This window comes from Miscanthus floridulus, chromosome 5, assembly GCF_019320115.1.
Source record: "Miscanthus floridulus cultivar M001 chromosome 5, ASM1932011v1, whole genome shotgun sequence".
NCBI classification, from domain to species: Eukaryota; Viridiplantae; Streptophyta; class Magnoliopsida; order Poales; family Poaceae; genus Miscanthus; species Miscanthus floridulus.
In genome coordinates, this window is record NC_089584.1 from 20,875,521 (window position 1) to 20,893,910 (window position 18,390).

General features: G+C 47.5%; 2 protein-coding genes across 3 annotated transcripts; both read left to right on the forward strand.

Annotated features, from left to right (window-relative positions):
- The first annotated feature begins 1,957 nt into the window (after positions 1-1,957).
- On the forward strand, positions 1,958-8,536 carry LOC136449645 (disease resistance protein Pik-2-like). Of its 2 annotated transcripts, XM_066449756.1 has the most exons (4): positions 1,958-2,099; positions 3,018-4,160; positions 4,364-4,429; positions 6,135-8,536. In XM_066449756.1, the coding sequence occupies exons 2-4, from the start codon at positions 3,184-3,186 to the stop codon at positions 8,239-8,241; spliced, it is 3,150 nt and encodes a 1,049-aa protein (XP_066305853.1). In that variant the 5' UTR covers positions 1,958-2,099; positions 3,018-3,183; the 3' UTR covers positions 8,242-8,536. The 2 variants fall into 2 exon arrangements, with proteins under 2 accessions (XP_066305853.1, XP_066305854.1); XM_066449757.1 differs by lacking the exon at positions 4,364-4,429.
- Positions 8,537-9,504: 968 nt separating this feature from the next.
- LOC136454377 (uncharacterized) lies at positions 9,505-15,582 on the forward strand (the record flags this gene model as incomplete). Its single annotated transcript, XM_066454823.1, has 2 exons — positions 9,505-9,765; positions 15,091-15,582. Coding segments are annotated over 2 exons (753 nt in total), but the record flags the coding sequence as incomplete, so codon positions are not given.
- Positions 15,583-18,390: the final 2,808 nt, after the last annotated feature.

Here is an 18,390-nt window from a genome sequence, read left to right on the forward strand (position 1 = left end):
CTCCAGTTTGGTTGCTGCGATGATTCATATCAATTTTAGATAGCTGCACTGTCAGGTTTAGTGTATGCTATCACGACTATCTATGTATTCTCCAGTTTGGGTGCTATGAAGATTCATCGTATCTGCAACCAGTAATTCAGTGCACTTGGAAATTCTTGTGTTTTTCTTTTCCAATTAGCCATTCACAACTAGACCTGAGATGAAAAGATGCAAAAAATAATTCAGTTATTGTTGGGCTTTTTTTGCTTCATAGTGTCTGTTTCTGTTGATATGCTTAGATTAGGTTCTTATATATAAATTTTGAATGCTTAATTTCAGGAACAACTGAAGGAATGACGCAAGATGCTGATGGGGTTTCGGATGCAGTTCAATAAATAAAAGGAAGACCAAACGTTGTATTAATTTCAGGAACAACCTACGTCTAGATGTTGTTGATATTAGGTAGCGTCAATGGAACTTTTTAGCTTGATGGGATTTCATGAACATCTTTCCATCAACATCACAAGGTGTTACATAATTAGCAATTGATATTAGAACCTAAAAACAATTGATCATTCAGGTAGTCAATAGGATCCTGAATGGGCACGATAGGAGGTGGCGCCCATTCAGGTAGTAAATAGTTTTAGCATGTGTGTCTCTAATGATACTTATTTTGTATCATGAATATTAATATTTTCTAATACAAACTTAGTCAAAGTACATTTTTTTAGACGGAGGGAGTATTTCACTCTTTCTAGCGTCAATGGAACTTTTTATCAACTCTCTCATGGATAAGTTTGATAATACGAATTTATTGGTTAATTTTGTGTTCAGTGAAATCACAATGGAACATATGCAAAATAATGAAGGTCGTGCACCATTTGAAGACTTGACAAACATCATCAATGGAGGTAATTATTTATACTCATGTTCATATATGCATTCACTTGTATTATTTATGGTAATTAAGCAAATATTTATCAACTTATTTTCTAACAGGTAACCATACAACATCAAATTCATAAGCGCAAATAGATGAACGTGCGCAGCGTAAAAGAGAAAGAGAAAATTTAATACAAATTGTTTTTTTCATTAATGTTATCTATTTGAGAAGAAAAAGTGTAGTGGGCAACCCAATTGTGGTTCATGAAAATGTAATAATAAATTAATATTCTTGCAATATATGCCCTTATGTATTTTATTTGAGACCGTACTTTTCTATTATATATAGGTGCTGTAAATGCATCCTGTTCCATCGACAAATTGTCACGTGTCCAAAAGAACGTAAGCGTGAGCTAGATAGAGCACGAAGGGCTGCAATGTCTTCTGAACAAAAGGCGCTTTTAAATAAGAGACGACGTGACTTGTATGCACGGAAAAATGCTACAAGAAAACTGCAAATGACTCCACAAGAGAAGGAGTTGAAACGAAAAGAGAGCCAGAAAAAATACAATAGGATGGTGAGAAAACACCGAGCAAACAATTTGCATCCAGACTCAATAGCCATGGAGAGCCCTCACTTTAACCCTCAGTTTATTTTTCCTTCTTCACCTCAATCGCATGAAGCGCCTTCACACGAGATAGAAATACGCGAATTGAGGGGCACGTCTATTAACGTCGCGCCGACTGTAGTTCAAAATCCAGAAGTCTAGACCCCTGAAGTGGCTGCGACACAGACCATACATAGACAATGAGTGACCACTGGAGAGAGAAATGCCCTTCTATCCTGTCGCAATCAGGCTTAATGCGATTTAAAAAAATATCCACGCTTTGTTCTTTTTAGTTGTAGGAGATTTAAGAAAATTAATCAGCAGGAACTATCGGGACGGAGTGAGTATTCGGTACAAATTACTCCTATGGACCCTGTTCAAAGTTCAAAGGAGAAGAAAACTTTGGAGGGGTTTAATGCGCTTTTGGAGAGGGAGTGACTTCCGAGGGGGTTTATGAAATTTTACGATTACCTTGACTGACTCCAAGGTCTACGCCTGTCGAACCAAAAACCAGCGAAAGCTGAAATGGACTAGGCAACCTACATCGCCCCCGTACCTTCCACTGTACTGCCCCGCTCCGGCGCCGGCGACTACCATCAGATGCCTGGATCTGGATCTTTCGTTGCACGGGTGCGTCCCTTGCTCGTCATCCGCTCTCTTATCTCGTCTTGTGCCGATCTGGCAGCTTATTGTTTCGCTTGCTGTGAGTCTGTGACTCGCTGAAAAATGTTATTTTCTTGAGCTTGATTTTTTTTCATTCCACGGTCCATCCTGATTTCATCGAACCAACTAGCTCAGTGAATCGTAAAATATGTATACTATCGGTCTGTTCGCTGGTTGGTTTCTGGGCTGATTTGGGCTGGCTGGTGCTGGTGTGGTGAGAGAAAAACACTGTTGCCTAGCTGATTTGAGCTGGCTGAAACCAACAAGCGAACGGGCTGTATGTTGGAGTAGATCTAATTTGATTAGTCATGAACTAATTAGTAGTAATCTCTATATTATTGGTATAACAACGACAAGAAGACTACTGAAAGGAAGCCCATACTATTCGCCTATGCCTTTTTCTAGTTCAGAATGTTGGTTTTTGCTACCTGTGGGCTGTGGCTGTGAGTGACTCAAATATTAGCAGTATGTAGGAGAGTCAGTGCTTGCTACTTTTGGGCTGGTTCTGTGATCTGGACAGGATATGGGAATATCTACGGACTAAAATTTCCGTGATGAGATTGTGGGAGAGTACCACATTCTCCATTGATAGATTCAGTGATGCAGATGGTTTTTTTTTTTTTGAATCGAGGCTTTCCCCATTTCCATTAACAGAGTAACGCAGATGATTTATGAATCACAATAATAATTCAGTATGTATATCCATCAGTGTATAAAATTTCAGTGGTAGGATAGTGGTGCTTTGCATTGCTACATCTTCACAGATTCCGGATAAGAGACGATTTGTTGTCTGTAGCAATTTTTCTGGTTATGTTGCTCGATTTGAGTTCATATTGGTCTGGTTATTTGCATGTTTTTTATTCATTCAATGTGTACTGTGACCAGAAAATGGACCTGAAGTCCTGAACTGTCAACTGCTCTGCACTTGATCTGAACGGCCGCTGGTCTCTGCTTGGTCTGAACTACCAGTCGACTTATACTTTCCTGCACTTGCAACAGTGCCATATCTTTGCTCCAGAGAGATATTGTTGTGGTTAAGAACATAGAGAAGATGGAGTTGGTTGTAGGTGCTTCACAAGCCACCATGAAGTCTCTCCTGGGAAAGCTGGGCGGCCTTCTCTCCCAGGAGTATACTTTAATCAGGGGGGTTCGTGGTGACATCCAGTACATCAACGATGAGCTTGCCAGCATGCAGGCATTCCTTCGCGACCTCAGCAACCCAGATGATCAAGACAACCGGACGAAGGATTGGATGAAGCAGATCCGTGACATTGCTTATGATGTTGAAGATTGCATTGATGACTTTGCCCACCGCCTCCCTCATGATTCCATCAGTGATGTCAAATGCACCTTCATAGTCATGAGACTCTACGAACTCAAGACATGGTGGCCGCGCCGTCAAATTGCTACAAATATTTCTGCACTTAAGGTCCGGGCACAACAGATTGCAGAACGACGCAGCAGATATGGAGTTGAAAATCCAATCAAAGGCAACAAAAATAGACCTGGAATCCGATCCACTATGTACAGCGACATTGCTGAGCATCAGGTTGCAGACCATCAGCTCATCAATATTAAGGAGCCTGTGGGGATGAATAACATAAAGGAGCTTCAGGAGTGGGTAACCAAACCTCACCCAGAGCGAACTGTTTTGTCGATTATTGGATTTGGGGGTGTGGGTAAGACCACCATTGCCACAGCATTGTACCGGAGAGTCAGTAATGAATTTGACTGCCGGGCTTTGGTCACTGTGTCTCAGAACTATGACGAAGATGCAGTCCTCAGTAGTATTCTGAATCAAGTCATGCCACAGGACAGAAATCAGGAACAACGTGGCAGTGAGGCAGCAAGCTTCGAAAAGAACCTAGTGATACACATTACAAGCAAACTGAAGCGAGCTGTGTCACTGGACCAAGGTGACAGAAAGCAAGGCAATGATGGGAGTTCTGGTACAAAGCAGATCAAGATAAAAACAACGGGCCGCGATCAACTTGTCAAAGAGCTAAAACAGCACCTGGATGAAAAGAGGTATATATTAAAATTATTTCATTGCTTCTTTGTCAATCCATTATATCCATTCCAAACACAACGACTATTTCCTTCTCAATATGGTTTGGTACTGTTAGATGTGTGTGTTAGGTGTGTATACTCACAGGGGTTTTCTGTATATGTACCTTGTACATCTAGCCCCATTGGCAATGGAATAGATTGAAGTTGCTCACTTCTAACAGGTATTCCGTTCAATCTTGTGATCTGGCCACCAGCTTAATGTCAGCAAGAGGGGATGGATATACATGGTACAATCATTGTCATTCTTTATCTGGACAAGGCAGCCTTGCATGTCTTGTCATTGTTTTCCAAACTAAACCTCTTGAGGAATGCTTGAAAGTGATGACACTTGTGTGCACACGTGGTACGAACATATAATATAAGGACTCCAACTTGCACTCTAGCTCATGGGTCATAACACATTAGCATCACAAATTGAAGCACAATCGCTGCCACTGCACTATGCAACACCCTTCCAGAACATGGCATTCATGGGGGTGGTCTTCCTAATGTTTCCTTTCAGCAGCAGGAGTGCCGACATGGCAGCTCCAAACCTTTTCAGTGTTTAATAAACATACATATATATGATATGGGAAGTTGGGAACCATCTTAAAAATGATGAACAACCTAAGAGAAGCTAAGAAGCTTCATCATTATCTTTTTTTTACTATCCTTGAAAAGGTATCAAGAGAGACTAAAAATTAAACATGGATGTGGTAACTAACTAACTAAAGTACCAAAAATCGGTACCTCCTTGTTATCAATGATCTAGGATTTAAACTTGGGTTGCCTGAATGTAAATCCACACCCCTAAGGCCCTAACCAAGCCAGGATTAGTTCCTTATATTTGGATTTCATAAGCTCAGAAGAAGAAGAACCTCACCTAATAATAAACGGAAAAAGTCTATATAACCCCCCAACTATTCAGGGTGGACTACTTCACCCCCCAAACTATAAAACCGAATTTTCTACCCCCTGAACTTTCCAAAACCGGTCAAATAACCCCCCAGAAGGTTTTGGACAGTTGTTTTGCTACAGTGACGGTGGTTTTGTCTTTTTCTTTTTTATTTATTTGTGCTGAATCTTTGAAAAATCGTAGTAAATCACAGAAAAATCATAAAATGGAAAATCTAATTTTGTTGGACTCCACATGAGTAGATCTACACAGTGAACATATAATATGGTATGCTTTATTACAAAGTTTTTGCTGTAGCTTTATATCTATGTTTTTCTATAATTAATTTAAATAATTCATAGTTGCAGCTTCTATGTTCCAATTGTGGTGAAATTTTTATGGTGGGCTAATTATTGTATGATTGAACTGTAGTAAAAATTTCATACTCATTGGATCATGTATAACTTAATTATAGATTTATTTAGGTTTATTCTTGTTAAATCTGTGTTTTATCTATAACTAAGTTATACATGATCAATGAGTATTAAATTTTTACTATAGTTCAAGCATACAATAATTAGCCCACCATTAAAATTTCACCATAATTAGACCATAGAAGCTGCAACTATGAATTATTCCAATTAATTACAGAAAAGCATAGATCTAAAGCTACAGCAAAAACTTTGTACTAAAGCACACCATATTATATGTTCAATGTGTAGATCTACTCATGTGGAGTCCAACAAAATTAGATTTTCCATTTTATGATTTTTCTGTGATTTACTACGATTTTTCAAAGATTCAGCACAAATAAATAAAAAAGAAAAAGACAAAACCACCGTCACTGTAGCAAAACCACTGTCCAAAACCGTCTGGGGGGTTATTTGACCGGTTTTGGAAAGTTCAGGGGGTAGAAAATCCGGTTTTATAGTTGGGGGGGTGAAGTAGTCCACCCTGAATAGTTGGGGGGGTTATATAGACTTTTTCCAATAATAAACCATGTCTTGGACAGAAGATAACCTTGTATCTCATGCAATTTCTTTTTGTTTTCTTGCTAGGTATCTCCTCCTAATTGATGACATATGGTCTGCAAAAACATGGGAGAGTATCAGAAACTGCTTGCCAGATAATAAGAAACGCAGTAGAATTATAGTGACAACAAGATTTCAAGCTGTTGGTGCCGCATGCTCCCGGCGAGAAAGAATTGATCTTCTGCATAGAATTGATTTTCTCAAAGAGAATGACTCCAAGAGCTTATTTGATCAAAGTGTTTCTGAATCCATAAGCAGCAAACACAGTGAGAAAGTTCAGGAAGACAAACACAGAGTTCAGGATCAAGACAAACACAGCCAGAAAGTTCAGGGTGAAGACAAACACAGCGAGAAAGTTCAGGATCAAGACAAACACAGCGAGAAAGTTCAGGATCAAGACAAGGAGATTTGGAAAATATGCGGGGGGCTGCCGTTGGCCATAGTCACCATTGCTGGCCTTGTTGCCTGCAATCCAAACGGGGGTGAAGTTTGTAGGTCAGTATTTCCAAAGTCAGTAGATCGTCTTACTCTGGATGAGGTCACAAGGATACTCGATTGTTGCTATAATGATTTGCCTGGATATCTCAAAACCTGCTCACTGTACATGAGTGTATTTCCAAAAGGTTGGAAAATTAGCAGGAAGCGTTTGACTAGGCGTTGGATAGCTGAAGGTTTTGTTAGCGAGGGGCAAGGTTTGACAGAGGAGGAAGTTGCAGAAACTTACTTTAATCAGCTCATGAAAAGGAAGATAATACGCCCTTTGAAGCACAGCAGCAATGGAAAGCTAAAAACCTTTCAAGTTCATGACATGGTTCTTGAATATATCGTATCCAAGTCAAGCGAAGAGAATTTTATTACTGTGGTTGGTGGCCACTGGATGATGGCAGCGCCTAGCAATAAAGTCCGTCGGCTTTCTATGCAGGGTAGTGGATCCAAGCCTGGAGATTCAACAAAAGGCATGAACTTGTCTCAAGTGCGATCACTGACGGTTTTTGGGAGTCTGAATCAGCTTCCTTTCCATTCATTCAATAATGGAATAATACAAGTGTTAGATCTTGAGGGATGGAAGGGTTTGAAAGAGAAACATCTGGATGACATATGTAAAATGCTTGTACTGAAGTATTTGAGCCTACGACGAACAGAAATTACCAAAATTCCTTCAAAGATTGGGAAACTCATATACTTAGAAACTCTTGACATAAGAGAGACAAATGTAAGGGAGCTGCCTAAATCTGTAGGCCAGCTAAAATGCATCAGTAACATACTTGGTGGGAACAAAAACCCACGGAAGGGGGTGAGATGGCCTCAGGAAAAAAGTAAGGAAGCAAGAAAAGGTGCATTGCTGCAAGAAAAAAGTAAGGACGCACTGAAATCACTTCGTATACTGTCAGGGATTGAAATTGTTGGGGAATCAACAGCTGTAGAAGGCCTTCATCAGTTGACAGGACTGAGGAAGCTCGTCATTTACAAACTTAGCATACCGAAGGATGGTCAGGCCTTCACAGAATTGCAATCCGCTATTGAGTACCTTGGCAGCTGCAGTCTGCAGACCCTGGCAATCAATGATGAGGGTTCTGATTTTATCAACTCATTGGACTCCATGTCTGCACCTCCAATATACCTCGTTGCCCTTGAGCTGTCCGGCAAGTTGGAAAGACCCCCACAGTGGATCACTAAGCTCCATAGTCTTAATAAGTTATCCCTATCCATGACAGTTCTCCGGACAGATACTCTCGAGCTCCTCCGCTCACTGCCTTCACTGTTTTCTCTCACCTTTTCACTGATTGCAGCAAACCCAGACCAGGACATAGAGGACATTCTTGAGAAGAACAAGACATTGTCTGACGGAGAGGTCTTTGTTACTGCTGGATTCGAGAAACTAAAGCTGCTTCGCTTCTTTGCACCTTTTGTGCCAAAGCTAGTCTTTTCAGACAATGCGATGCCAGAACTCGAGATGATTGAGATGCGGTTTGAAGCCTTCCATGGTATATTTGGCACCGACACCCTAAAAAAACTCCAAGAGGTGCATCTCCGAGTTAATGATCATGCTGATGGAATGACCAGGATCTTTATAGATGATTTGAAGAACAATGAGAGAGTGAGGGTAATCGTTGACTACATCGTCACCGCTTGAAATGGCAGGATATTGCTTCCACCCAGGGCACTTAGCTGTCTTCTGGCACTGCACTGGGATGGACTAGCACTACTATTGGTTGTTTTTCCTTTGTGCTACCGTCATGTTTGATCACAGTTTGTACTGAAGAGAGGATCCTGTAAGAACTATTGCAGTCCTTTTCCTGTTGTATGTTCATGTTTTGGTCTGTCACTCTTGTAATATTACTTTAAAAAACTCGTAATCATGTGGTGTATTGGCATCATGCGTCCCTGCGAGATCTCTTTGTTATGAAAAATTATGTCAAACTGTTCTAAGCCTGTCATGTTACCTACAGATCGTCCTGTTTGCTTGGCTTATAAGCCGTACTTTTTTTAGCCAACGAAAAATATTTTTCTCTTACAGCAAATCAGCCAACAGTACTTTCAGCCATAACTTATCAGCCAAAAGAACGGGGCTCTAGATCAGATCACAGTAAAAGCAGCCTGATCATGAGACCCTTGAACACGTGACGAACAAGAAGCAAACATACATTGGCCTTGTTTGCATGGTAAAACGACGAATAATAAAAACGAAAGATCGGGTATACATATATGTACTTCTTCGGTCCATAAAAAATCACTATAGGACTCGTAAGTATTATAAAAATATATTTATTTTAAAAATACTGGCAATTTTTATATCTTCACATAAATTTATTATAAAAATATATTTAACGATCTATCTAATAATAATACTAATTATATGTTATAAATATAAATATTTAGTTAAAGTTAAACATGTTTAACTTCTCAAGAAGAGAGAATATACCATTTAATCATCTCTTCCTAATTCTTTCTATATACTATTCTGCCGTTCACCATTGCGTGCTCAGCCAGGATTGAAGTTTGACCGACAATTTGGCTTCAAACTAGTGCTACTGCTAGATTAAAAAAAAACTAGTACTACTGCTTTTCATCTCAAATTGGCGCCGTTCACACAAGGGACTGCTCTCCTTTTTTTTTTTTTTTTTTTTTTTTTGAAAACCTTGTGGAAGGAAACTCTGGCGGGGTCTTTTTTTCAGATGGAGAGGGGTTCTTCTTTGTTGGATGGGAAGAGGGGTTTTCACTTTTATGGGAGGAAATCAAGGACCTTTCTTTCGCATTCAGAACAAAAAAAAAAAGAACCTTTCTTTGGATTGGGGGTTTTTGTGTTAGGATGAAATCTTGAATCCTATTTGGAGGGGAAGAATTCTGTCTTCTAAGAAATGCTGATATCATGCTGGATTGATTTGATTCTTGAAACTCTTGCCTTTGTTTTGGGTCGCAGTGCGAGACCGGCCACGTCGTGTGCGGTGCCTGTCGCGGCAGCCACGTCCAGGCCTGCGCCGGCGCCGGCACCTACGTCCCCTGCGCCAAGCTGGACGGGATCGTGCGCGACGCCAAGGTGGCGTGCGCCTACGAGGCGTACGGCTGCACGAGCTGGGTCGTCTACTACGAGGCGCTGGACCACCACCGCTACTGCCGGTTCGTGCCCTGCCTCTGCCCGGACCCTGGCTGCGGGCACTCCATGTTGAAAAATAACCGGTTGCTTGCATATTTCTATTCTTAGTTTGTCTAGCGGTGAGCACGGCGTCATCCGCGTCGTGCGTGTTTCCTTTCATGTAGAGCGTGTGTGTGGCGAAGCTTGGCCCGGCAATGGTGCCCATGTTCCGTGGCTGTGGGATGGCGCAGCTAAAACGGGGCGTGGGCGGATGTGCTTATGGCCTTGCCAACCGTGTAATCGTGTGACTCAATAAAAGGAGAAAGAAAACATAAAAGCAACAGTTCTGCGCGCTACACAAAAATCCCTGAGTTCCATCTGTTCGTCGCGTTCGTCGCGAGTTCATCGAACGAGAGAGAGAGGGAAAGCGAGCGTTCCAGCGAGAATTGATCCTGATCCAGTTTCTACAAGTGGCATCATAGCCCGTTTCCATCGCTGGGATCGTCACCGAGCGATTACCGCAGCATTCATGCCGAGAAATTCGAGATCGCCGGGGTGGCGACGGTCTTGGTCTCCAACCGGCAGCCGCGCAGGAGGAACCGGCGGGGGTGACCGTGGGCTGGTGATTCACCGCGCAGTCAAGGAGGTCGGCAATGCTGGGTGGCCGATGTCAACGAGGACGAACTACACCGACTGGGCGGCGTTGATGCGTGTCATGCTGCAGGGCAGGTACCTGTGGGACGCTGTCAATGTCGGCACCACCAACTTCACCGACGACCGCAACGCCCTTGAGGCGCTGTGCAAGTCGGTGCCGACGGAGCTCCAGGGGAGCATGGTCAACAAGAGCACGGCCAAGGCGGCGTGGGACGCACTGAAGACGCGCCACATTGGCGTTGATCGCGTGCGGAAGGCCAGGGCGCAGACACTGCGCCAGGAGTTCGACGCGCTCACCTTCAAGGAAGGGGAGTCCGTCGATGATTTCTCGTTCCGCATCACCAAGATCACCGACCAGCTCGCGATTTTGGGTGATGTCTACGAAGAGGAAGCGATCGTTCATAAGTTTCTTCACGCCCTATCGGATCGCTTTCATCAGATTGCGGTGGCCATCGAGACCCTCCTCGATCTCGAGGCGGTTTCTCTGGAGGAACTGGTTGGGCGTCTGAAGGCGACTGGAGGAGCGATTCGATCGTGGGAAAGGCAAAGGCAAGGCGGATTAGGCAGCAGCTGGCGTCGGCAAGGAGATCGACGATAAGCTTGTACTTCATCCGAAGAGCATGGTGATCGCCCATCTCGCGTCCCGCCTCAACATTAACGCTGACTGGGTCGGCGGCACGAGGCAAGGCGACGGTCGGCTCTGGCAAGCAGTCGCGGCGGACGTGGTCCGCAGGCAAGGAGCGCGGTAAGGAGACGCGCTCAGGACCTCCCAAGGAGGGCCACGGCGGCGAAGTCGACAACGACGACGCCTGCCGCTACTACGGGAAGACTAGACATTGGATCCGAGAGTGCCACAAGAAGAAGCGTGACGAGGCGGCGCAAGCATAGGCAAACCTCGCCCTAGGTGCAGAGGAAGAGTCGCCAGTCGCTGTTCATGGCGGTGGTGGCACCTACCGAGGAAACCGTCCACAGGCGCGCACAGTCGTCGAACAGGTCTTTCCTCAACGAACGCAAGGTCATGGCGGACATCGAAGACGGCAACGACTGGGGAGAGTTGAAGTGGTACCTCGACACAGGAGCGTCGAACCACATGACCGGCGATGCGTCCATCTTCTCCGAGCTGAACCACGGCGTCATCGGCTCAGTACGGTTTGGCGACGGATCGTTGGTGGAGATCGCAGGGCGTGGCACCATCCTGTTCGAGTCGAAGGACGGCGGCCACCGTGCGTTCCATGACGTGTACCACATCCCACGACTCTGGAGCAGCATCCTGAGCATCGGTCAACTCGATGAGAACGACTGCAAGATTGACATCGACGACGGCGTTCTCCAGATGTGGGATCGTGGCAGCCAGGAGCTGCTCACCAAGGTAAAGCGCTCGACAAACCGCCTCTACATCCTCCCGCTCAAGCCGGCGAGGCCCGTGTGCCTGGCAGCCAGCTACAACGACGACGAGTGGAGATGGCATGCTCGGTTTGGCCATCTCGGGTTCCAGGCCCTGCAGAAGATGAGCCACGGCGGCATGGTTCACGGACTGCCTTCGATTGAGCATGTCGAACATGTCTGCGATGCGTGCCTGGCGGGGAAACAACGTCGAGCACCTTTCCCGCAGGCAGCCAAGTACCGCGCCTCCAAACCACTCGAGCTTCTTCACGGTGACCTGTGCGGCGTGGTGACTCCACCAACACCCGGCGGCAAGCGTTATATATTGCTCGTCGTCAATGACATGTCCAGGTACATGTGGGCGGTACTTCTCGCCAACAAGTCCGACGTTGAGGACGCGTTCAAGAAGCTACGCGCCGGTGTCGAGAATGAAGCGGGGAGGCGGATCAAGGCGTTCCGCACTAACTGTGGGGGGGGGGAGTTCACGTTGGCGAGCTTCCACGAGTACTGCTCCGACCACGGCATCAAGCGGCATCTCACTGCGCCGTACAGTCCTCAGCAAAACGACGTGGTGGAATGCCGGAACCAGTCTGTGATCGCCATGGCGCGGAGCATGATGAAGGCCAAGAACATTCTGGCCTGGCTTTGGGGGGAGGTCGTGATGACAGTCGTCTTCCTGTTGAATCGCGCCCCAACGCGGAGCCTAGTGGGGCGGACTCCATACGAAGCCTGGTACGGTGACAGACCGGCCGTCCACTTTCTACGCGTGTTTGGCTGCGTGGCTCATGTCAAGGTCATGAAGCCGAACGCCAGGAAGCTGGATGACCGAAGCAAGAAGATGGTGATGATCGGCTACGAAGCAGGCTCAAAAGCCTACTGGGTGTTCGACCCCGTCGCGAACCGCGTGCACATCACGCGTGACGCGGTGTTTGAGGAGGGTGCTGCCTAGGACTGGAGCGCGTCTGACAACAATGGCGTGGAAGAGAATGACTACAGTGGTGGCCATGACTCATTTGTCATCGAGGAGTCCTAGGTTGAACTGGACGCAGGGAGCCAGACACCACTTCGTCAGCTAGACACGGGTCCGCAACGTCGACACCAAGGGGCGCGTCTCCATTGTCTGACAGCACCAGCATCGCCCTCTCGGCTTTCATCACAAACGGCACAACCGACATCAGTGCTAGGCTCAGCAAATCAGCGGCGTCCACTGCAACCTCATCACCCTGAGCTCCCTATGACCAAGGTGGACCTGTACCATGGCAAGGGAACCTGCCACCGAAGGGCGCAATCCCCATCGAGTTCGTTTCCCCAACATTAGGCGCGCTAGAGACACTAGACGCCACCGACGACAGCGGCCTCCCTCACCGCTTCAGGGTCATTGACAACCTGATGTACGACAACGACGAGCTCGTGGCAGATGGTGATCTGCTCCTCACCGTCGATGAAGAACCCACTACCTACGATGATGCTGCGAACCTCAAGGAGTGGAAGCAGACGATGGTGGAAGAGCTCAAGTCTATCACAGACAACAAGACTTGGACGCTCACCGACGCACCGCCCGGCAAGAAACCCATTGGCTCAAATGGGTGTTCAAGATCAAGCACGACGCCGATGGCAACATCACCAGGCACAAGACCCGTCTAGTGGCGAAGGGGTACGTGCAACGCGCCGGCATCGACTTTGAGGAGGTTTTCGCGCCAGTGGCGAGACTAGAGTTAGTGCGCTTTCTCCTCGCCATCACCGCGCACCACGGGTGGATGGTGCACCATCTCGACGTCAAGTCGGCGTTCTTGAACGGTGACCTGGTGGAGGAGGTCTACGTCGAGCAGCCACCAGGTTTCACAATCCGGGGCAAGGAGCGCAAGGTGTACAGGCTCCACAAGGCGCTGTATGGTCTCCGACAAGCGCCCAGAGCATGGAACGCCAAGCTAGACAGCTCATTGCTGTCCCTTGGGTTCAGATGCAGCGCGGCGGAATACGCCGTGTATGTACGTGGCACTAGCGACAACCTGTTGCTCGTTGGTGTCTACGTCGATGATCTCGTCGTGGTTGGAGCAAACCAGACGGAGGTCACCCGCTTCAAGGAGGAGATGGCAAGGCTCTTCAAGATGAGCGATCTCGGCCCACTCCACTACTACCTCGGTATAGAGGTACACCAAGGGGAGAAGGAGATCACGCTGTGCCAAAGCTCCTATGCTGATAAGATCATCGCCAAGGCTGGGCTCGTGGGCTGCAACCCTTGCATCACACCGATGGAGCCGAGGCTCAAGCTGAGCAAGGTGAGCTCCAATCCTCCCGTTGATGCAATGTTGTACCGCAGCGTCGTGGGGAGCCTGCGGTATCTGGTTCACACCCGATCAGACATTGCGTTTGCGGTGGGTATGGTGAGTCGGTTCATGGAGGCGCCTACGACGGAACACTGGAGTGCCGTCAAACACCTCCTCAGGTACATTGCTGGTACGCGCTCTCATGGCTGTGTCAATAGACGCTGTGAGGGTGCTCTGGAGTTGATCGGCTACAGCGACGCCGATTTGGCCGGGGACTGCGACAACCGAAAGAGCACTTCAGGTGCCTTCGTCCTCGGCCAGAGCCCAGTGAACTAGCAATCGCAGAAGCAACGCATGGTGGCGTTATCATCGTGCGAAGCGGAGTACATTGCCGGCGCCACTGCGGCGTGCCAAGGACTCTGGCTTTCGCGTCTACTAGCCGATCTGGTGAACGCGAAGGTCGTCGTGCCATTGCTCTACATCGACAACAAGTCCGCGCTTGCTCTCGCCAAGAATCCGATGCTTCACGATCGAAGTAAGCACATTGACGTTCGTTTCCACTTCATTCGAGACTGCATCAACAATAATGGATCGTTGGAGACGGACTATGTCAGGACCGGTGATCAACTGACGGACTTGCTCACGAAGCCGCTTCCACGTGAACGTCTCCAGGAGCTACGCATTCGGAGCGGCATCATCAACGTTGGTGCAGCGCAACATGATTAGGGGGAGTTTGTTGAAAAATAACATGTTGCGTTGCATATTTCTATTCTTAGTTTGTCTAGCGGTGAGCACGGCGTCGTCTGCGTCGTGCGCGTTTCCTTTCATGCAGAGTGTGTGTGTGGCGAAGCTTGGCCCGGCAATGGCGCCCACGTTGATGGCGCAGCTAAAACGGGGCGTGGGCGGATGTGCTCATGGCCTTGCCAACCGTGTAACCGTGTGACTCAATAAAAGGAGAAAGAAAACAGAAAAACAATAGTTCTACGCGCTGCACAAAAATCCCTGAGTTCCATCTGTTCGTCGCGTTCGTCGCGAGTTCATCGAACGAGAGAGAGAGGGAAAGCGAGCGTTCCCGCGAGAATTGATCCTGATCCAGTTTCTACAAGCCACCTCGCCGGCGAGGCTGGCCGAGCACTTCTCCATCCACCACGGCTGGCACATCACCGAGGTCGACTACGCGAAGCCGTGCAAGCTCGCCGTCTGGGGCCCCGAGGACAAGCAGGTCCTGGTGGGCAAGGCGGACGGGTGCGTGTTCCTGATGTCGCCGTGCCTGGTGTGCGTGAGGGCGTGCGGCGACGCGGCCGTGGGGGCACCCCAGTACACCTGTAAGCTCTGGGCGCAGGTCGCTGGCAACAAGGAGAACCTGGCGATGGTCACGTTCATGGTGGCTAGCAGCGACCTGGCCGGCGGCTTCCCGGCGACCGACCAGGGCATGTTCCTGGCGGTGCCGCCGCCGCTGCAGCACGACGAGTCCGGCGAGCGAGCCCCACTCATGATCCGTGTTGACAAAGTTGGCGTGGCCGCTGCCAGTTGCAGGTCAAGGTCGCCGTCCACCACTCCGCCATCGAGCTTGCCCAGGAAGGATGCTGCTCAGTAGTGAGGATTGGAAACTAGACACAAATTACCTTGGTTATTATGTATTTGGCATTGAAACAAATCGGTCTTTCGTATTTGTCACTTAAAATTTTGAATTTTCTTATCTGGCATCAAGTTAAAATTTTCTCCCCTATATGGCACTCCCGTCAATTTCATCCATTCATCTGTTAGTTGACTATTTTGACCGTGTCAGTTTTTTCTTAGTGTGCCCAACATACCCTCTGTTACTCACGTATCCGATTTCTCCCTGGACTTCCCGAGCTGCCGAGTGCTCCTGTCTCCCGTGAGTCCGTGACCTTCTTTCCTGAAAAAACACCAAACCCTAGATTGATGGAAGGAGGAGGAGAGGATGATGGAGCAGAGGATGCTGTGGCCGGTGGCGCCCAGCACCAGCTGCGCGTGCCCTCTAGCGGGGCGACCTCACCCGGCGGAGCTAGGCCGTGGCGTGGTCGTGGCAGCAGGGCCGACGCTCCGGCCAGCCCGCGGCGTGGCGGAGGTGGCGCGGCCCCTCCGGCTAGCCAGCAGCGTGGCGACGGTGTCCAGCGGCTATCTCCCCTGCATCCGGTGAGGAAGCTTCGACGACGGCGCATAGAAGAGCAGCTTGCGGCGGCTCTGCCATCCCCTTCCTTGACGGTATGTGGTGGTGGATCTCGGCGCATCCTTCTCACCTCACCTCCCTGACTGGCCATGGCGGGCCCGCGCAGCCTCTTCCCCCACCGGCGGCGGTGGCCCCTTCCCCCACCACCAGCATCTGCCGCGGCGGCCCCTTACCCCACCACCACCAGCGGCGGCGGCGACCCCTTCCCCCACCACAAGCAGCAGCAGCGGTTGCCCCTTCCCCCATCGGCGAGGATGCTCTACGTCAAGGGCAGCAGCAGCTTCGACGTTGGCACCGGCCCTGCTCGCATCCACGCCGTGGCCTGCGGCCTCCTCGTCGCCCTCTGCCTTCGAATCGAGCTCATCTCTGCGGCTCCGTCAGCGCATCCTCCTGGTCGACGCGACTCCATGCGATCTGGGAGCCGCCTTCCCCCCTCAAGCACGGTTCCTCTGATTCAAATAGCACATCGTCTCCTGACACGAGCAGACCCTAGATGGCATGGGCACCGGCTGGCGGAGCCCAAGCGTGTGCCTCGACGGCCGCCTCTAGGCTGCTGACTGCAAGGATGGCTGCCGGTTGTATGCTTGATTCCATGTTTCTATGTTTTTTTTTCTTATAATGGTTTATATTTATATGTTTCAATGTGTGTGATTTCGATGTTTGATTCCCCAGAGGTGTGCTTTTCGATTAGATCCTGGGGAGCACGTGACGGCGGATGAACTGCTTGAGGTTCGTATGCGGATAGACAGCCATCCCCCACGTGAGCTGGTGTTGGCGGCACTTCCACGGCCGCCGGTGGCGCGTGTCTCCCACCGGCAGAGGCAGTGCCTCTCTCGATCTACTCCGGCAAGTTGCTATGAGACTATACTTCTGATGTTCAATTGTGGAATATGAGTAATTCGTAGTTTCGGTGATTGAGCGAGAAATATGAATACTTGTATACTTCTGATGTTCAATTGTGGAGAACTCTAGACGATTGGCTAGCTGTGACACCAGATGCTCAAACCTATACTATTCTAAGCATTTGTGGAGAAATATCTGTTTGTCGTTGTCTTCATGTCTTGGGATGATCTGACAAGAATATAGGACTGACCAAACTGAGATGAGCGAGCTGCTAAACTGCATCAAACAATTTCTGACCAAGCTAACTAGACAGGGCAAATCCCTCCCGTGCTAAGCCTACCCCAGCGGGACCTGCTCTTGTCTTAGAATTTGAAATTTATTATTTATTTATTTGCATGCTTCGATTATCAAAATCCCATGTTTTAGTTCACAATATATTTGTGATATTTATAATTTTCTTATTTGACAACATGTCCATCTATTATTTCTCTATTTGGCATCATGTATTTCTGCTACAAAGAAGGACATTCATGTCATTTTATCAGCCACTTGACGTCGTTACTAGGCCAAATGGACGGCTATGCTATCTAGGGAAGGGAATTTTAACTTGGTGCCAAATAAGAAAGTTCAAATTTTTTTATGTCAAATACGAAAGACTAATTTGTTTCAGCGTCAGATACATAATTCTCCATTAGCAGAAATACCTACTACTTCAATATTGCAGTGTTCGTAGTAGCTGGTTGTGATCGTTAGCGGTGAGGATCATCAGAATGGATTAGAGTTTAGTACTACTAGTTCTCAGCATTTTACTTGGTGTCTAATTATAGTTTGGTACCTTCAATGCAAGTAGCTCTACTTAACACGAGACCTAAATCTAAAATGGGTCTTCTAACACAATACCTATAGTCCTTTAATAGAGTACCTATCTATTAGGTGCTAGGAGAGGTATAACCCAAATCTAAGTATCCTCTCTCCTGGAGACCCATTTGCAGAAAGAGTTGTCTTTTGGATTCTATCGTTGGAGAAGATAAAAATAGATATTAAACCATTTGCCTGTAGCGCTATCTAAAGGATGAATATGTCTTATATTTTGGGTCACGGTTGTTGGAGACAGTCTAATATTTATGCAGGCTATAATTCCAACAAGATTTGTGCTCCTGTGAAGTTAGTTCGTGCGTTCTTGACGGGCCTTCAGAGTTTGTATTTTGACATATCGGGCATGTTCGTTTGGCTGATAAGACAGACTGAAAAGTATTGTTGACTGATTTATTATGAGAGAAAAACAATATTCGTTCGTTGAAAAAGTACGGCTCATAAGCGAGCAGGTACTCCGTATATGTTACAGTTACTTAATCATCGCTTCTGAAT